At 41.1% G+C, this 21,534-nt stretch overlaps 1 protein-coding gene across 1 annotated transcript in view; it reads right to left on the bottom strand.

Annotated features, from left to right (window-relative positions):
• cep170aa (centrosomal protein 170Aa) overlaps positions 1-21,251 on the bottom strand; it is a 28,634-nt gene extending 7,383 nt beyond the window's left edge. The window contains exons 1-14 of the mRNA XM_083897691.1: positions 21,190-21,251; positions 20,771-20,907; positions 17,866-17,955; positions 16,714-16,792; positions 16,366-16,424; positions 16,020-16,251; positions 14,060-14,206; positions 10,613-10,780; positions 9,857-10,162; positions 5,360-5,734; positions 4,861-5,144; positions 2,761-2,853; positions 2,006-2,123; positions 313-1,875 (exon numbers count right to left, since the gene is read on the bottom strand). Coding sequence (XP_083753817.1) covers positions 313-1,875; positions 2,006-2,123; positions 2,761-2,853; positions 4,861-5,144; positions 5,360-5,734; positions 9,857-10,162; positions 10,613-10,780; positions 14,060-14,206; positions 16,020-16,251; positions 16,366-16,424; positions 16,714-16,792; positions 17,866-17,955; positions 20,771-20,875 — 3,619 coding nt within the window. The 5' untranslated portion in view covers positions 20,876-20,907; positions 21,190-21,251. The remainder of the gene's footprint in view (positions 1-312; positions 1,876-2,005; positions 2,124-2,760; positions 2,854-4,860; positions 5,145-5,359; positions 5,735-9,856; positions 10,163-10,612; positions 10,781-14,059; positions 14,207-16,019; positions 16,252-16,365; positions 16,425-16,713; positions 16,793-17,865; positions 17,956-20,770; positions 20,908-21,189) is intronic.
• Between the last annotated feature and the right edge of the window lie 283 nt (positions 21,252-21,534).

Genomic DNA, 21,534 nt, shown 5'->3' with positions numbered 1-21,534 from the left:
ACGAAATGGAGCAGATGTTCTGGACTTGGTCTAAGAGATAAAATAAAGTAACATTGAGGTTAAGTTTTGTTCAGTCAGACAGAATGTTTTTTTTTGATTACCTTGACATGTTTCGACCACTTCTTGTGGTCATTCTCATGTGATGTGTCTTGCTTCCCGTTTTATATCTTATTTTTCTGTCTGACTGAATTAAACTTAAGCCAAATGATATTACTAAGAAGACAGTAGGAAACTTTTTGGAGTGAAAAATAATAGTTTCCTACTTAAACAAACAAAGAAAAAAGAAATAAGAGGCTTGGTTGCTGTATTCACCTGTAGGAGAGCAGTACCCAGATGTAGTGGTCTTAGGCTTAGACTCGTTCAGTTTGGAAACACTGTTGGCCCTCATCCTGGGTGTCAGTCTGTTCTCCGTCGGTGTTGATGAGCGTAAGCCCAGGCGCAGAGCAGTCTCAGCTGACAGGCGGGGTGAGGAGGTGGAGCTCCGAGTCATTGTACACTCCGAGTCGCTGCGAGCCGAGATGGAGCCCACGCGGGTCCTGCGCGGCTGAGCCAGCAAATCCAGTCGTGACAATCCCTTCCGACCGGACGGCGGCTTAGAGGTGGAGCTGGTAGTGGACACCTCAGAAGCCACAGAAACCCTGTCAGCATCAGCTAGGTCCGTGTCAGATGTATCGCCCAGCCGGGCTCGACGAAGAAGGGAGGCTCTTGTGGGCCGTGGCTGCGGCAGTGAGGCCTGCTTGTTCAGAGAGGAGGTAGTGGCTGCCTGGAGAGTGCGGCTGGTTTTGGAGGAACCGTTGGCAGAGGTCTTTGCAGACCTGCTATCGTGTTTGGAATTGAGGACATCGTCTAAGCCACGTCCATGGACTAAGTGCCCCAATGGTGCATTGTAGGACTCCTGGTCTGAGGAGAGGATGTCAGAGATGGGGAAGGAAGTCTGATCATCATCAGTGAGATCCAGTGAAGGTTGACGGGCTCTGGAGGAGGAAGAAGATGGCTGAGTGGAGCGGCGTGCATCAGTCCTACTTGTCGTCTCCACGGTTCTTGTTTTAGTCTTCCTCTCCAAGCGCTCACGGGCACTTGTATTAGTGACGCTGGTCTTGGAGGTGGTGCTGATGTTGCTCTTTTCCCGGTGCATGCTGCTGAAGGAACGTCTTTTTTGTGCACCGGCTGCTTGTTTCCTTTCTGCCTCTCCAGTCACATGACTAGCTGTGCTGGCCGTGTCCACATCTGACTCTGGAGAGATGGAGTCTGATCTAAGGGGGAATCCAGAACCCGGACCCTGGGTGGTGATGCCAGTTTTACTGCTTTTCTGATCTAGTTTGTTTTCATCTCTTAGTTTGGCCTCCAGGAATGCCATGACAGCTTCAGTGTCTTTCAAGAGTGTAGCCGTATCCATGCTACTCACAGAGTCACTACGTTCGCGCCCACTGCTGCCTCTGTTAATGCGAGGGATGAGCTCCGCAGGCACATTAGCACTGGGCTTCTCAATAGTGAAGCTGCCCTGTCGCACTAGAGGCTTCCCAGACTTTTCTCCTCCTTCTACTCCTCCTCCTCCTTTCCTCTCCTCTGACCTCTTTCTCCGCTCTGAGCTGCTGGAGGTCCGGAGAAGGGCTTTGGATGGAGAAGAAGTAGTGGAGCTTTGTTTCCGTTTACCGGTCATTTCACCGTCTTCCATGGGAGTCGGGGACTCCCCGTCTCCCTTGTTCTCTTTTTCTTGGGGTTCAGTGTCCTGTTTCTCCCCAATCTCAGACCTCAAGTCTTTGATGCTGGATTTAGCTCGGGAGTCATCCACAGGAAGCTGGGGGAGGGTCCTGCGCTTACGGTCGGTCAGACTTGAGGAGGATTCACCTCTGCTGAGTGATGCACCATCAACTCCTGCAGAAAAAAAAGATTGTCATATGTTCTTAAAGTTTGAGAATATTTATGGAAAAAATTACTTGAAAACTTTACAATACAACAATTTATTTAGGTGCAGTAATTCTGTGTAGTAGAAGTAATGTTTTACCTCTCTCTTTATGCAGAAAAGTAGCTGTCTCTGCTCCGGATCCTTCTGGGTCTGTCCTGGTGTGATTGGCAGCTAGATTGGCCCACTGAGAAACCCAGCTCGAGTCACCAGGAATAGCCTGTAAGGAGCAGAGAAGGAGGGGAGGAGCGACAACAGAGATAGAATATGTGTGAGAAAATAAGAAGTAAATCAGCAGTAGAGGCAGCTTAGATGTCTCAAAAATTGTATACCAATCCCAAACAATCATTGTACAAGAAAGTTTTGAGAAAAGTTGAACAGTTGCTCATTTTGCTTGGAAAAATCTAAACCAAAATGACACAAAAGACTTGATAGAAAGGCTGTCAATGCTCATACACAGCCACCTCCCCTCCTCCCTCTTATAAAATTGCCTGGGGGGCTGAGTGTGTCTCGTCTCATCTTGTGCACGCTGTGTGTTTGTGTGTGTGTGTGTGTCTAAGTATGATCTAGGTCAATCTCTGGGAGGACTAGCCTACTCCCTCTAACAGGCTCGGGGAGTAGAGCGGTCAGGTCATGGGAGTGACAGTGACTCACATTATGAAACATGAGTCTTACTCCAAATCAGATGGACTGTTATAGACTCCGAGGTCATTTTCCTCAAACTGACTTAAACTAATTCCTAAAAAAAGGGAGTAATCTTGGGCAACATTAGTATGTAGTAATGGGGGGGAAGAGATGACAAACAGAAAGTAAACTAATAACTGAGGGAAAATTGCAAAAGTAAGTTTTTTAAGTACCTCTTTCCTAGTTTCTTCTGCCTTCTTTCCTTTTGCTTCTACTTTCAGGTCTGACAGAGCAGAGGAGCCTTGGTTCTGCTCAACACCAAACACCTAAAACAGTTGAAAAAGCAAGAGTATAATGCAGGCTCATCTTCATTACATTTGCATGTACTGTCCAATTAGTCTTTATTCTGTAGGCACGTTATTATGCACATAGGTAGAGCAGCATGCTTTGTCATGAAAATGAAGTACTTTCGACATATTAATACTATGTTAATGTTATTCTAAACTTCTGTTGAAGAGAGGTGAACGGAGCAGCAGCCAGAAGAAGCTGCTGTTGAATTAAAATGCTGATCTGCACTTGATAGTTCAGCACCATGGCAACAAACAGGAATCACGCACACGCACACACACACACACACACACACACACACACACACACACACACACACACACACACACACACACACACACACACACACACACACACACACACACACACACACACACACACACACACACACACACACACACACCAATTACAAAAATGGAGAGCAAACAAAAGTGGACTGACTGAGAGCAGTGTGCCAATTAGTGTCAGTTAATTACAGGCATTAACATAACAATACTTCGAGTTTTGAAGGTAAAGCGTTCAGACTGACACTCATTGGAAATACACCCCACTAATTACATCACTGCTTGCTCTAGGATAACACCTGTATATAACACATAACTGGAACGTTCCAATGTAAGATGTTATTTATAAGTTTAATTATATCTATTTAAAAACAACATTTTATTGGCAATATCTTAACTTCCAGTAAATAAGCAGGTGTGCTTCTGCATCTGCAAGGTGGTAATTAGAAAGACTTGTGAACTTCTGTCTGGTGTGGTTTTGCAGTCTTTGCTTTTGTTGTTCCTATTTAAGGAAAGTCTTTAATTACCTACATGACTTGTGGTGATAGTCTAAAGAAAAACTAACATGAAATCACCTGTATCTCAGTGGATTAGTTTGTCCTTTTCAGACATGTTTCTTCAACCTTGAGAGGGTTCGCTACAGGTCAGGGGTTACAGTAGTTGTGATGATGGTTTTCAGCCTCCCCGGAGCATCGTTTAATAAAACAGAGCACTGCTTGATGGAGCAAGTCTCTCAAGGCTATTACAGAAGCATTAGGTTTACCAGTGAGGCAGAGAGGAGGTAGAGTGGTTGTCAAACAAGGCAATGTGGAGATCGTAGTTTTGTTTTAGTGGCATTAGATCTGGTAATAAAGTCACTTTTTACTTTGCTCAACTCTGTTTGGCCAGTTCCTTCTTACTTTAGACTTACTACACAGTAACTTTAAATAATGATGAATGTTGATTGATATAATTTAATTATTGGTAATGAAATGATAATGAGGGCCACATGGCGCTGTTGCCTTGCAGCAAAAAGACCCAGGTTCATGGCCCGGTCAGAAAAAGGGCCATTCTGCATGGAGTTTGCATGTTCTCCATGTACTCTGGTTTCTTCCCACAGCCCAAAAACATGCAGAGGTTCACTGAACACTCTAAATTGCTCATAGATGGGAGAGTGAATTGTTGTTTGTCTCTGTGTATCTGCCCTGCGATGGACTAGTGACCTGTCTATGGTGTGTCCTGCCTTTCACACCGTGTCAGCTGGATTTGACCTGAGTGATGCGCGACCCTCATGTGGAGGGTAGTCAATGAATGGATGGCAGTGCAAAAGAAAAACAACAATGTTTTACTCCATTTCTAACAAATACAACTGTAACAAAGCAACAGAAACTAGAGCTGTGCTGCATCCATATTATGTGCAGCTCTTCACATCACTGAGTACAGCCTTCCAAGGGAATTGGCTTTTGTTGCAGTGTTCCGTAGATGGGATTTTAGTACTTAAATGTAATTGCTTAAATCACAATAAAAATACCCACTCCTTATGCAAACAGATTATCAGATATCAGTGTTTGTAAACTGCAAAAGCTACTGTACAAGAATTGTGTGCATTTGGTCCAAATGATATCATAATTAAAACATTAAAGTAATTGTTGTTCTTGAAGTTTTACAGCAGTTTGTAATGCTGCATCACTGCAGCCTGCTAACATCTCAGTACATTCCTACCTTGTCGATCATGCGCCTGGCCTCCTCTTCCTCTGGGTTCTTGCTTTCCAGTTCGATAGTGTAGGTCCCCTTATCACTGTGATCATCCTGTTCCTCTCCTCCAGCCGTCTCTGCTCCCCTCCCCGGCACTGAGGCGTCCTCGCTGGTGGGGCTACCTGTCGCCAGCCCTGTGCTGATTGAGCTCCGACCAATACTTGGGTCCTCAGATCTCTGCTTGAGCAGCACGCGGGCAGCCGTCGGAGCCCCAGCAGTCACTGTGGCTGGTATTGGAGCTGGGGTTTTACCTAATCAAAAAAAAATTAAGATACAGAAACATGTGGTAACTGAATTGGGGCTCATTAAATGTTTAAGGTCTAGCTCCTGCTTAACAGATCTGCTAATTTTCTCAACTGACAAGACTTTTGGTTTTACTTTTCACACAAAAAGAAACTTCAGAAACATGCACCATGTTGTTCATAAAAACAGTATCATAGAATATGTACAAAGACAGTCATATTACCTGACTCTGAGGCTGTAGTAGCAGAGGTGGAAATGCTGAACACCTTGGGATGAGATGGAGGCTGAGGACACAGTCCCTCTCCACCAGCTCCTCCACCCAAGAGTGGTGCAGTCTGGGAAAAAGAATACGATCGGCGCTTGCGAGGGTTTTCCTCGTCGTAGAACTCGATCATGAAGGCAGTGCGAGGGCTAGCTGTTCGACTACTGCTCACTGTTATGCTCCCTCCGCTTGCTCCTCCTGTTCCTGCTCCCACTCCTCCTCCCGCGTGGCTGTGCGCTGCCTTTAGACGTTCCTCGATGGCATGGCGGCGGTTGGCAAAAAGCAAGCCCAGTCCATTTTCACAGTCACTCTGGGTGCCATCCTCATGCTTGCTACCTGTGAGGAAGCAAAAGAAACAAATAATAAAAGAATTACTTAAATGCAAATTTTCTTCTTATTTTATTATTAGAAAATGGATGTTTGATTAACAAGTTGTGTTAACAATGAGAATGACATTATCTGAGGCTTTACTTCAGCAAGTAGGAAGTCACAGCCAACATTCAATCAATAATAAGTAAAGCATAGAATCAGACACACTAGCTTTTGTGCAAATACAATAAAGTGCACTGCAGTGCAACAGTAAATCATTCAAGAAGAAAAAAGTTAAATACTGACCACAGCACAAAACCACACTTTCCTGAAAGCACATCCATTTTGGAAACCACGATAAGAAACAAACGTTTGGTAACAATTAGAGCAAAACTGTTTGGTAAACTTCAAACCATGGCCTGACGAATCATTAAACTGACTAAATTCTAAAGGGCATCTGGCTACTGACCTGCCACATAACTGCTATTTCTACATTTAGACAAGTGTGGGTCACATCAGCACGTCCTCTCTGTGTTGTGTGATGGCAGACAAGTGCAATTTAATCCAGACAAGCCACCCACCCCACAGTGAACTGGCCCTGCCTACTTCACTGACAGTGAGAGAGAGAGAGAGTACAAGGAGGGGGGAGGGTGTGAGGGAAATGAGGGGGAAGGAGAGAAGGAGGATGGGTGTGAGTGTGGTGTCTGTGAAAGGGGGAAAGGGGGAAAGGCATGAACAAGAGGAAGGCTGGGGGATGCTAGACGGTAATAGAGAGAAATGGGATTAAGAGCCAGAGAGGAGAAAGTCAAACAGAGTAAGGAGGAATCCTAAATTGTGTGACACACACGGGATATGTCGTGTCATTAGGGTTGACAGTCATCACACAATCAGCCAGTCATTTATGGAGCCAATCGGCCAGGCTATGACAGACAAGTGTGTAACTGTCAGAAAACAATGCACAGCTTCTGATTCTGATTCTAGGCAAACATGTACAATGCACCGCAATTTTTGTAACAATAACCTCCCTGAATGTTTGTTTTAATTGTATATTAGTCTTATCTTATATTGTATGTATAGCTGGAGTGAATTTATAACATATTAGCTGATCAGGATTTGCTACAACATGTAAAAGATGGAGTACCAGATTCAGACAGAGAAGAGGACATACTGCTCCCTTTGTCGGAGTGAAATAGAGTGGCTTGCCTGAGGATTTTGAATCGCTCTGATGCTTTAATGTCACCTGACTTTTTTTTAAATCACTGAAGGTTAAAGGAGTGTGGGTAATAATAGCTGTGATATGGATAATTATATAGATGTTGCACACTGGTCACTTGCTGCAGTTATTAGGTAATGCTCTGTGTGGTTAAAGAGGCGCTTTCTCATGTCTGAGAAAATAACCTTATGTCAGAAAGTGTTGTCAATGATTGGTCTTTAAAACTATATTTTTCATCACAAATGAAGTATATGGATTTTTAAAGACAGTATGCATAACGGTTCACAAATTTATAATAATAATAATAATCATAAATCAATGTCCTCTTTCTTCACTGGGGTATCACAGTGACTCTTTTTTTAGAGTCTGCAGCCAATCTTTTACATTCCCCTATCCACCTCCTCCTTCAGCTCTCCTTCACTTAATCGTCACTGAAATTAAATGAAGCATATTTCATTAAAAGGAGGTAAAAGATACCATATGAGCAAAGCTGCAGTGTGCTGCTATAGCTTTAGCAGATCAGCAGATAAGATACACACACACACACACACACACACACACACACACACAGAGACAGGTCTTTTATGCTGTGTGCCTCCGACAAAGACGCTGTTGGCAAGACCAGTGGAGAACAGAGCTCTCTGTGAGAGTCCAGTGCTCTGCCCCGCTCGCCCCACCGTGACTCACAGTGGAGCTGCCCGCTCTCTCTGCCGCTGGCTACACACACACACACACACACACAGGTTTGTGCAGCTATCCTTTTAGGGACTCATTGACTTCCATTCATTTGGATGTCCAAAACAAATGTTATTCCTACTCTGAACCATAACCAACTAACAACTAACCCTAACCACAAATTCTGCCCTAAATTTAACCAGTTCCTCACAAATGAGATTCTACCTCATTAGGACCAGGCTTTTGTCTCAATAAGGACTACTGGTCCTTCTAAAGTAAGTGCTTAAAAAGTTAACAGCTGCAAAACTGATAAGCAAATGTGGAACGCCAAAACTAATCACATGATGATCACATAATCATACAGTTCAGTACTGGAGTGCAATCATTGTGTTTGCTAAGCTTAGTTCTACGAATGAATGTTGAATGTCTTCTCAAGATGATCAATTCGTCGAAAATTCAGATCACTCATTCATAGACTGACAGAGATAAGAGTCAGAATCTTACTGGCAAGGGAGCTCCAATACATTTTGGAGGTTACAGCTACACACATGACAGTTCACGTTCCAACGCTAACAGAAATAACGCATCAATCATAAATCATCAAAATCAAATGCACCATCAACAAGAAGAGGAGAAAGACTCACCTTAATGGTTATAAATCAAAAGCTTTGGCTCATTTGCCTCCTCTCTGAATCTCTTCAGTAACCCTCTGCCTCCAACTCTGCCGAGCTCTGACACACCCTCTTCTCACACATGCTGCACTGCTTGTCCACAGATCAGCGCTGAGCATGTTCCAAACACACACACACACACACGCATGCAGCAAACACATCTGCATTACACATCCACATGTAACCAATAAACTCACATATAGATGTTAACTGCTTATTATTTTTTCCTAAATATATGTCTCTAGTCTCTCTTCCGTTGCCATCACCGTTTCTATAACAACTATCTCCTAAAAACGTCTCTCTCTCCCCCAACATCCATTTCCACTTGTGCTGCAGTCCATACAACAACCCTCTCTCCTTCTTTGTCCAATCACCTCTGTTGCTACTGCTGCAAATGCTGTTCTCAGCATTACAGTGAGGTTCTCCTGCCCTTCTCGCTTTGTCAACCATCCCCTTCTTGTACCTGTTTCAGCTGCTGTGCACCTGTCCTCTATCCATGCCTCTTTGCACTCTCCTTCCCTATTCTCTTCCTCAATCCGCCCTCTGTTTATCTGTCTTCAGTGGTTATTATTCGTTTCCTGTAACCCCTGTTACAACCCTAGTATTCTCAGTTTTTTTTCTGATTCACCATGCTTCCATCAGGGACTGAATACCAAGGACCATCTCAAGGACTGCAGTATTTAGTAGTCTCAAAGTCAGTCCGACGGTCATTCAGTTAGCGCCATAATCATCCATCAGGTGAGCCATTCTGTCAGCCAGTTGTCACACATGTAGGACTGAGTCCATCTACTGAATTAGCTTCTCTGTCTCACAGACTTCCATTTTAATCAACTCCTGCTCTTGGTCCCTCCCCCCACACATAAACAGCATCATAAATCAGCATCAGCATCATAGCCTCCATTTAATTAACACATGACCAGTATACTGTATAGTCTGCCACAACTAAGGCAACGCAAAACAGAGTTTCTTCTTTCAAATTCCCCTGATCAGCAGTAATCAGCAGTTGTCAACTTGCAGGTAAATGGAACAAAGAAACATAGAGAGGGATGCAGTTTAGTCAGCAACTTTCAAACTTTACCCCAAGGATACATAGCAACAAGTCCACAGAGGTAAACACAGGCGAGTTCGACATCCACAGTGACAAATATGATCTGCTCGAGCATGTGCTCCACACTAGAGAATATTTGTAAATGGTGAAAAAGTGAAATTCAATGGGGGCTGTGCTATTCTACTAATGCTAAGCCTTGTCATTGGCTGTGCATAAGAGGAGTAGATAGGGTTTAAATGTTTCTGTCTGCTAGCTGCTAATCCCCTGGTTTGGTTACCACTGCCAACAACCCTGGCTCTTAACAAAGAGCCTACCCAGTCTTCATATATTTGAGGGAGAGACAAATGGCACGGCGTGTAAAATCTTGCGATATTGAGGCGTAACACTACTATCGTGATAATTCTGGTGCAACAATTGGTTACTCGTGAGGAAAGTACTGTAGTAGACGTTTGTGTCGAAAAGGAATGACGGACAAAATGATGAAACAGAGAAGGGTACAGCAACAACTTCACAAAATACGCAGACAAAGAACTAACTGCCACCTTTCAATCTTTTGAGGTAGACCGGCACGTCACTCTTGATGCTCTTGCTGTCGTCCTCCGTTGACTCGCTGCGAACCATAGTTGGGTCGTTCTGGGCCAGCCAATCAGCCACCTTGCTCTCTGAAGCCATCATAGCCACTTGAAGTGTACTCAGGTCCTTCCCTCCTGCACCTCCGCTTCCTCCGCCGCTCTTCTTGGTGCGAGATTTGTGGTGTTCAGGCGTGAACTTTGACACGTGGTCTTTAATGGTGACTTTCCCTGGAGAGGTGTTGTCAAACTCAATGGTGAAGGAGGCGTGACCTTGAGCTGTGGAGCAGAAACAGCAGTATTTTTAATGTGTCACTCAATACTATTAAATACAATGTGGCATAAATAGACAGACAGATAAATAGACATTGTCATATAATTTAAAACATTTGACACTAAACAATTTATTAAATTAATATCTAATCATACCATTAAGGATCTAACATTTTCCCAAAATGCCATCTTGATGAAATTTAAATGTTTACTTTTGTCACATCTTATCTGCTATAATTATAAACAATTTACAAAAAAATAAAAAATCTTTTGCTTTTAATGCTGTGTGTCTGTAATGGTTTTATTTTGTAAATCACTTTGGTCAACTGTGGGTTGTGGGTAACACAATAGTACATTATATTACAATACAAAAGGAAATAAATTCACAATATTAACAATTTAACAAACAAAAATAAATTTTTTATACAGAATAAATAAATAAAAAATATGCTTTACCTGAAGCGGCCTGACCTCCCTCAGTGTCCTTAGTGGGAATCTCATGGATGCCGTTATTGGCCGTGCTACTGTCCTTGGTGGGGATATCAAAGTAGTCTTTGGTGGTGGATGCATGCAGGTCGTCCTCTCTAGCTTTCTCTCCTCGACGTGCCTCTTTGCTATCTGAGACTGAAAAACATATAGAACCATTGATTGACCAATGATTTGAATTTTAAGGGAACCTTGATCTTTTCTAAAAGCTTTTCTAAAACAGATGTGTGAAAAGTCATAAGGGAATTAATATTTTTGTTTCATTTCAGTGATAATAGTCTATCAAAGCTTCTATCTAGATCTTTAACATGGAATATGCATGAACTAGTTTGATAATGTAAAAATCGTGCTGGAAAGCCACAGTGAAAGTTGATTTAATTTCACAGGTTGAAGGTGAAATATCAAGCAAGGCCCCAAATGAGTCTGTTCTGAAACAAGTGTGTTGCACCATTTATCACAATTACAGTCTCCTTCTTGGGGAGGACGCAGCTTTACAAAACATGCACATAAACCGTATGATGCGTTACTGGTCATCTTTTTCCATTGTCTTTCACACAGACACAGCCAATCGGGGCAACATGTGTTCTAGAGCACTTACAATATGGAGCATTTATTTTCTCATCTGTTCATATTAACAAACCGCCTCTGTGGGACATGAATATGATAAATGATGCTTTCAGGAATTAAGAGGGCCATCTGCTTCATGTCGGGGAGCAAACATGGGAACATATGGCAAATGGCAATTACAAACAAGAAACACAAAATTACTTTGCAGAATATACAAATAGAATAAAAGTCAAACATTTAGCGTGAGATATATTTGAAATAAATATTCATGTGCCAAATAATGTTCTTCCCATCAACAGAATCCTTAAATCTTTAAATTACAAATCTTGGATTTGTTTTTGAATTGAGGTCAGCTTTTGCGCCATAAGCTGCTTTGCAGGTTTGTGAGGATTTATAGCATGGATTTTTTTTTTGTGTACAAATATGATTAGAGTAAATATGTTAAATGATGCTTAAGATGCACCACACATAATATAGGAAGAAAAAAGACCACAGTAGTATACCACATTACAGATGCCATAAAACACCAAGAGCAAACAACAAACTAGATGCAACTGAGAAAGTAACACCATACACAGAAGTCCTACAAAAAAAAAAAAACTTTGTCAAACAGCATCAGTTATACTGTGTTTATAGTATAACTGCTGAGCAATCTCTACAAAGAACCATGAAAAACAAGGACAAAAGGCAGGTAGTAGTAATATATCTCATGGTATTTGCTTACCTTTTTCTTTAAAGCTATGGTGAACTGACTAAACATAACTCATAGACGGAGTACGTGCGAGAATTTGTGAATAATACGAGAACTTCCCCTGATATCACCATATGTCAAATGGCTTGTCTGAAAAGCACCTCCTGTTAAAATGAATGAATGACGCACACTAACAAAATGGGCCTGCTAAGAGGGAAGTGTGACTGACTTTAAATGACTATGGTAAAACTTAAAACAATAATTTTTTTTGCCTGTGTTGACTTCTCATTTCAAATATTTAACTGGCCACATGGTGAGACTATGACAAGCAGATTTTAATTGAAGGCGCTTTCCTAGCTCCATTAGTGGACACATTTGAAATTGGAAGAGGTACTTACCAGAGAATTAGAGGGTGGTTAACTGCAATAAGGTCTGTTTGAATGAAGAGTGTAGGAATGTGTGTTGTGTGTATGTGTGTGTGTGTGTGTGTGTGTGTGTGTCTATTAAAGAGATGAAGAAAAGACTGAATGGACTTGACTTGAGACCAAAATTATCAAAAAGGACAGACATTTAACTTAAATTATTCAAATAGCATAAAACACAAACAAAATCACTTCCAGCTCCATCTCTTTATTTCTTTCACTTCTCCTTCACACGCTACATCTGACGTTAACCGCTACAATCAGATGTACACACAACAAATCCAACATCCATTTTGCACTTAATCTGAAAGTCAATTCTCCATACACAGACAAAATTCCCTGCACTCACCCTCTTTCATGACTGAAGTTGCCTTTTCCTTTTAATTATTTTGGAAAGCTTTCAGGGTTTCCACTCACCCTGCCATGTTTGCAAAGATTTGCTAAAGTCTTCTATAACATAGAACAATGATCTGCGAAAATCCAGAAAACAAATAAGAACAGTTTCTGTTGACCCTTGATACACACAAAATATCCATTTAAAGCTGGTAAAGATGCTGCACACTCAGTGTGTTCAGCCATATATGGTGAGAGAATTGAGGATGAGGATGCTTGAGTCTACTCCAGTGTTTGATTAACCTCCACACACTCTTTCTGACTACAATGGTGCAGAATAAAGCAGCCTGGCACACACTGATTTTGCATCACCAAGTCGTCTTCCTATTGGTGCAACCTCTAATCTTGTTACACTGGCTATTCAACACCAGCCGACGGGACCACCCCCAGTGCAGTGGTCACCACACATAAACAAACACACTATGGGTAATGAGAGACAAATACAAGCTCTGGGAAGAAAAATCCATAGGGTGCACCTGGTTGGTGCACATACAAACAAACATTTACAATTCAAATTTTACATCATGCATAGCCAATACATTAAAGCTGCACAACGTAACAAGCTTTTTTCTTTTTCTGTTGTTTTTGAGCAGTATGACTCACTTTATGCTTTATCAACATTGGGTGAATTATATGACAATCGTTTGAATGTAACAGCTATTTTTTAATATTTAAAAGTTTATGCAGGGCACACACGGCAGAGAAATGGCTACTAGCACCTTCAAAGCAAGAAGGTTGTGGTCCAGAGGTGGAAATAGTACTAAAATATTGTACTCAAGTAAAAGTAACAATACTTTGATGAAATATTACTCAAGTAGAAGTAAAAGTAATCATCTGTATGTACTCAAGGCGAAGTAAAAAGTAGTTCATTTGAAATGTACTTTAAGTAAAAGTTACTTTGCGTGGGGTGTGAGGGTAGTAGAAATATGACAAGGGATCATAAATCCCAAACTATTTTGGAGCTCACGCGCCCGGCGTGACACAGGATATTATGTCGCTTTTGGCGCGGAACCCATGACCCTAATGTGGAGGATAAAGTGGTCGACTGACTGTCATGTGGCCATTGTCTTGTTACTTTACATGTTTTCTGTATAGTTTCTGTTTTTGCAACGTTTTAAGCAATAATGAACTTTCCACCTTTCTTGCAGAAACCAGGTTTGGTGTCCGATACAAACATTCTTATAACGTTGACTTATATTAGGAAAAATTTAAGTATTTTCAGGATCAGTTTTTTGGGATGGTGATGGCTGCAGACATGCAGCCCATCGCTTTCTCCACAGCATGTATATGAAAAATACACGCGTCTAATGACAGTAGGAAGATTAAAACAGGAATACATCCTACCTGAAATGGAGCTGTCATGCTTTTTGGAGGATGACTTGGTTTCCTGTTTGAAGGAGTTCTCGTCATCTGCATCCCCATCCCCCCACCAAGACGGCTGGCCGTACAGAGGTGTCCCACGATGGAGCGCTGCAACATCCGCTGGGATGGCTGCACACAAGGAGACACGTTATATTACGTTACTGTGTAACCTTACATACTCTGATACTGCTGACAAACTCCATCATGGTGCCCCAAAGTGGACTGAGCTGTTCTGTATATGCATGTTAGTGACGTATCCTCTAGTCAGGACTTGCCACACTGACCTATATTCAGAACTTTAGCAAACAAGTGCACATGCACACTCTCTTCACCATGCGCTCTCTTTATTTCCCTCTCTCTTTCTCTCAAATATATGTTTTAAATTAAAGAAGTTTTTTCCATTTCCCCATCAAAATTAAAGCTGTCATGCGATGAGTATCCTGTGGCAGAATTGGACACCATAATAGAAAAGCAACAGGAAAAGCTCAAGATAGAGCGGAATAACACACACACACATGTACCAGAGGTCTATAGCCAGATTTGAACTGGTGATGTTGCCTCTTAGACCACTATACCAGAGGACGCCTCATCCTGTGTTAACATCTCTCTGCTCTTTCCTCTTCCTTTCCCTTATTTTCCCTAAGTACTCCCTATCCTGAGCTATGTAAGTTAAATCACAGTGTCTACAGATAATTATAGATGCTCAGTGCCAAATTGCATGCAGTAGAAGGGGTTTCTCTATAAAAGCTACTGAATGTATATTCCCAATGTGTTATAATATCTGGGTGAGGCATGGTATAACAGTAGTAATACTGTATGATTACATCCTCAGAACCACAGAGAGTGTTGTGTAAAAACATGTGAAGCAGGTTGACTTAAAACAGCAAATGTGTATATTTGCTTGTTGTATGCCAAAATGTGTGTAATGTGTGCAACTCATGCTGGAATGTGAGTTTGCATTATGCAGGCATTCTGATCCTGTTATTGCTTAATCTGTGCAATAACACAAGCCCCGTGTGTGGCCTTGTTTCAACATCTGGAGATCATCCAAGCCCCTGTTAGCTTGGTCAGTGATGTCATTTATGGACATCAAACCTGAATCACATTCATCATACTTTATCAAAGAGTGACTGTTAATATTCCTGGGGAGCACATCCACCCCCTACTGGCCTGAAATAAAGTTCCACCACACTTAATTTCACAATATTCTGTCTGAAGTTTGGTTTTCTTAGAAAGGAAAATCCACCCTAAAATTTTGTAGACCATCTCCAAAACACAAAGTGTATACACCATAATTTATCATGCATTTTTGAGCACAAACATGGTTGATATAAAGTCCACCTAAGTTGTTTAAATGCACAACAGAGAAGGCAACAGTCTGTGGGTTGGAGGAACTGTCATATTTTAGTATTTACAGGTTGTTAGTTCATTGTTTGAAATACTTTTCCATCAGTTATCAGAGGTTAAAGTTGTAAGTAATTAGCAGCAATTGACTCGATACTTTTTGCACTTCCTAATCTATGATAATTTCTGACCCTAAATTTTTTTTTTCTTTTCAATTTTTAAATGAATATGAAATGAAAGGATAGAATGCAAATGGTAGCTTAAACAAAACGTTGCAAAAATCGATTGATTCGTAATATAAATTTAAGGTAGATACAATATTGTCAGTGTTATTGATCCACAATTCCATATTCTTTTTCAAAATGAGACTTTGACCTCTTGTGCTCATCTGGTGAGAGGGACTCAGGACAGAGATCCGCAATTCCAAAATTGTATTATTTTGAATACAATGGCCTGCAACACCTTAAAGTACTAAAATTGCACTGAAACACTGAAATAAGGTCATAATATCAAGTCAAATCACTTTATTTCTACCCATAAGAAGGTACTGAAGGTAGATTTTACTGAGGTTCACATTTCCACTCTTGCGGTCTCTCACCTCCCATTCTCTCTTCTGCTTTGTGACCGTCCACAGGTTTTGTTGGTGGCTCTTTGAAGGACACGACCCCATCTGCTGCTCTGCTCTCCACTGGCCTCAGGGAGCCACCACCGGGGGACCTCAGTGCTTTTGTTGGGGTCTTCATGGGGGACTTGTGGCTTGTGGCTGTGGTAGTGGTTTCACCATTAGATGGCTTTTTGCTGAGCTGGAGGCCACTTGTAAACTTTTCATGCTGGAGAAAGATGAAATTATATAATTTAAACAAATATTTAGAGAACTATAACAAATATGGCTGTGTATACTGGTGAACATGCGAGTGTGCGAGTGTGTATGTGTGTGTTCTTGCCTTAAGTGCCTCCTCAGGTACAGTGAGCTCCCCTCTCACCACCGTGAACAAGTTGGTATGTGAGACAGTCAGGTTAGGGAAAAGGTTGTAAATTCCACTATCTTCATACACGGCAAACATTTTTGTCACGAACATATGGACATTTATGCATGAATGATGTTATATAGCAGGGTTTCTCACTCCTGGTCCTGGGCACCCACTGTCCTCCATGTTTTAAATGTTTCCCTGCTCAAACACACCTGATATTATTCATGCATAAATGTCCATATGGTCATGACAATGTGGTTGACAAAATAAACCCAATGTGTGAAGGCTGGAGATAAGAAGACCAGAAAAGTGAAAGGATATCATATCCAAACCTGAGTTTGTCCTCCAGCTTCAGTGTGATATACATCTGCTCCTGGATGCGGACATCATTTACAAAGGTCTGCAGTGATAAGGAAAAGATAAGGTGAAATCTTAAATGAACAATAACCCACAAATTCAACAACAATTATAGTGAAACGAAGATAATACAACAAGTTGATTGATGGCTGATGGTCCTAATTGTGTTGGTGCTATGATGCTGTAATAAAACAACTCTATGTCCTCTTTCTTGAGATAAAGTAATGACAGTTTTACGACCCAGCAGTAAAACACCTCCAGTAAATGTTCACTTACTACTGTGGCAAATCTCTTTATATCCACTGACTCAGCAGGAGAAAACTTCCTCTGAATCCAGCTAAAGAAGCTGGATGGCTAATGACACAGCAGGAAGTGGCTTTGACTCGTGCTTCCTGTCTGAGAGCTGGAGAGGATGTGAAGGCAGCGTGCATGTGTGTCCAATCTGTGGGACTGTGGCTGAGTGCTAAAATCACCGCTCATGACTAATGCCAAATGGTTACTGTAAAAAAATGCTTTACTTACTACTACAATGGCAAAGGGACAAAAATGGAGGGTATGAAGAATTATTAATTTCACCTCCCAATTTCCCCCCATAACCATTCTTGTCATTTGACAACTAGTATTCCTTCCTTCCATTTGGTTGTTGTCTCATTTTAACCACACTACTAAGATCAATCTTAGTTATAGGTATAAAGGTGTTTAATTTTAGTGGCCCTTTAAAATCACAAGACTGTGCCCTTAAGTTGTGATTTGCATAATTAGGTTTAGATTAAAATTGACCTCATGTCTGATATAAATCTTCATCGACACAGAGATTGATTATGTCCTCATCCCATTAACTCTCAAAATAGGTTAGCCTCTAACCCTTCACAACACCCCTCATCTACATCTATGCTTTTTTCCCTTTGTATATCTTGATTCGTCTCCATCTTCATCTGAGCCTCATTTCCTCCCACCGACAGGTTAAAATCATTATGTTATCTCTCTTTGTCCCCAATCCATTGTATGACCCTCCTCTTCTCTTTTTTTCTGTCCTGTCCTAATCATTTCTGTGTTTTACTTTTACCTTTTGTCTGAACCACACTTTGTTTTGCAATTTTGCATCAGTGTACTCACCCCATTTAAGCTGCCCAGGTCCTTGACCTTGTGTTCATCGGTCCCTGCTTCATAGTTGATGACGGCGTGCTGTTTATCCACACTGCGAGACTAAGAAACAACAACACAAGCAAACACGATTAACCCATCATTAAGACCAGATGTGAACATGCAGAAGAAAGCTTTAATCTTCATCTTTGCTGCTGTATTAAAAAGGTTCTTCATTGACCTTTGACCTGTGCTGCATCAAGGTTAAGGAGCAAAGTGAGCTAAATTGTGAACTGCATCACAGCAACCGTTTCTTGTGACGCTGATAAAAAAGCTGTGGGAATGGAGCAAACAGTACTATGTTAAATATTTGGAGGTATGAGCATCCTCTAAGGAATGGAACCTTGGTAGTAAGTCTCAATGTTACTGTGTATGATATCAAAGCAATATCAGCAGGTATTTGACTGTCTAACATCATCAATGGCACCTTGACATTCATGCAGATCTGTACACACAAACACACACACACATGGACAGATGCACAAAGGAGAACAGTGGAGTAATGAATGACTGGAGGAGGTAAAGTATTGATTTACTGCTGGCGCCAGATGCAATCCCATCAGCTGCTTTGAGGATAAATTGTTTCCAACACAAACGGTGAACTGTGGAATCTGGCAAATATACCTCCATATCAATGTCTCAGAATTTATGCACCGACACCGACTGGGGGGGGAATTTAGCTGTGTCTCCAAAATGATGTCTGTTAGGACGCCCTTCAGATATGTATAAAAAAGTGTCCTAGAATCATTTGTTTCATCACTGCCAGAGCAAAACCTATTAAAATTCGATTCATGTATTTTTAAAAATCCCATACAAAACAAACAAACATGTCATTTGTGTGATTAGATCCAGCTAATAAAGTATTGCACTAAGGTCAAGCACTCTCATGCTTTAGTTTCATGATAGCACTTAATTAAGGGAAGCAGCCAGAGCTTAACCTTAAACAGATTATCGTAGGGAGAGTGGATCAGATCAAACAAGATAGAAACAAAGTGAGCTGCCTGTTGTGCTTCACACCACAGAGCCAACTAGTGGTGTTAAGGATACAGTTTACTGCTGACCACATGAAGTTAATGCAGTCCCTACTTAGAATACAAATGTGAGGTGGAAACAAAAAAGTGACTGTTTGCCACTGAGAGTGAAAAGACGCACACAAGACAACATAAAGCAGATCAAATTGTAATCAACACACACACACTTATGACACTGCACTGACTGCCATTCATTCTGACAGCCTAAACAAAGGTTTTGGTCTCCATGAGCACTACAAGTACACACTAACACATCAGTTCAGCTACAGACAGAGGATATAATCTGACAGTATGACCCAGATTGCCATAATACTTCTGTCTTCCTGTATTGACTATGCTCCTTCCCAGAAAAACAGAATAATAACATTCTATTTTCCATTTTCCAGTTTGTAAATAACATAACTGTAAGAATCATGTAAGCATGTGCATTCATTTTTGCTAGGTGACACCAAAACATTAACATAACCCTCTCTCAGACCACTAATGAAACTTGTGTGATAACTTCCGATCATCATTTATTACAGGTTTGGTATTTTCTTTCTGCAAGTGAGTGTATTTGTGTTTGAAGGTGCACGACACAAGCAGTCAATTTAGCCATGTGATGAGACCTAGGCACACGCATGTAGTCACATGGAGGACAACTGCAAACAGCCAGTGAGAGTGTTAAACAAACATGCACATGCACAAAGGCAAACATTTGGAAGATGTCCCTTATCTACTATTGTATCATTCAAAAGAAGAAGATCACAATGACAGGGGAAAACCCCAGAAACACACAGATCAGAGACAGGTGTTTGTTGTTTGCAAATAAAGCAGGTATTATACAATTCTACATGTACAGTAAACTGTCCTAAGTCTCCGCATGAAAGAGTGAAGAGTGTGATTTTAGAGAGTGTAATAGTCCCATCATTTTCATTTATAAATCAAATGCATTTTAGAAGCTTAGCTTTCACTTTTCCATTTGTGCTTTCCTCTCCAACACACAGGTCCCATTACTGGATTAGATTTCTCAGACTTTATTCTGCTAGGAGCAACACAACCAGTGGGTCTCAAATGTATCCAGAAGGCATGGTTACATGATTCAATTTCCCTACAAGAAATCTATATATTTTTATTATTAAAAAGTTAGAAAAGCCCTGTACAGAGAGTAGATTTAAATGTAATGAGATAATAAAATATAGGTACAAAAGTTGCATGAGATAGTAAAGTCAATATAAAAAGTAAGGCCTTTTTTTCACCAACACATTAAAAAATGTGAGGAATTGGTCCCAGTGATAACTTTAACTTTAAAATGAAATGCCATCATAACAGAGGGAGCTATGGCCATAGATTCACTTTCTATCCACTACTACTGACTCAATCGGATAAGACCTAACTCAAGAGGTATCTGCCCCACTTTCTATTAATAGTGCAATGACCAGAGGTACACACACACACACACACACACAAGCATACCCGTGGTCTGTGGATGTACTGTATGCAGCTGCAGGGACAACAGCTTCAGAGCACAAACACAGACTCAGTGACATGCACACACATAAACACACAGACACAAAACAAGCTCTGTTACTGCAAGAGCAGCAGCATGGAGGCTCAGTAAACAGATAGTATATCAGTGTGAGGTCAGCAGCCTAGTCATGTGACAATATATTTATATATATATATATATATGATATTTTAATGAGAGTCAGGCTCCGTTTCCTATGGCATTTAAATGTTCTTCTTTGAAAAGCTAAAGCGATAGAGAGGACATTGGATTAGTGAAAATCCAACAACACACCCAATAACATCTGTTTTATTTAGAGGACTGCAGCAAAAATGCCATACAAGTATGTTTGTTCTCATACCTGTAACATGAGTTCACAGTCATCCCGGCCGACGAAGATCATCTCACGGGGGAGCCGGTGGCGAGTGCCCCCACTGCTCACGAGGAACCAGGAGGTCACACTCATCTCTGCTCCCTGCTGCCGTCTCTGCTACACTCCTGCTGAGACAAAAGCAAATACATAACTGTTCATCCGTAATCCAATAAACGGAAAATTCAATATGCTTCATTAAATCCCACAGATTTGTCTTTATATGAATACCCATGTAAAGTTAGAGCCTTACTAAGTTAACTAAAAGAGCAGGGCCAGTGGAATACAAAGTACAAAAGAAGGTAGTGCCTTCACACTTCGTGTGTACTGTTTGTTTGTGTACATGTACAGACAAAACAGAATCTAAATGCAAGAAAGTCGTTTAAAAAATTGTAAAATTAACAACCCACCTGTGGTCCAGGTAGCTCTCTGGTGATAGCAAAACTGAAAGCACAACACAGCTAGGCCATCCTGAGAGAAAACAAAGGAGGAACAGAGCTTTTAGTTAGTTTATAGCACTCTGAGAAACAGTTCATTTGTATCATGACACAATAAACAATAGGGCTAAATCAATTACTCGATCAATCGAGTGCTTTAAAAGAAAAAGAAAAAAAAAGAATTATAACAAGTTTTTCGAAACGGGAATATTTTTTGGTTATAATAAAACAAAGAAACCATTAGAACTGAATAATTTTGGTCTGTGGACAAAAAAACATTTTTCAACATGGTCTGTCATTTTATGGACCAATTTCTCG

Source organism: Microchirus variegatus, assembly GCF_963457635.1.
Source record: "Microchirus variegatus genome assembly, chromosome: 11".
NCBI classification, from domain to species: Eukaryota; Metazoa; Chordata; class Actinopteri; order Pleuronectiformes; family Soleidae; genus Microchirus; species Microchirus variegatus.
The sequence above is the reverse complement of the archived record's forward strand: the minus strand, read 5'-3'. Positions and strand labels throughout refer to the sequence as shown.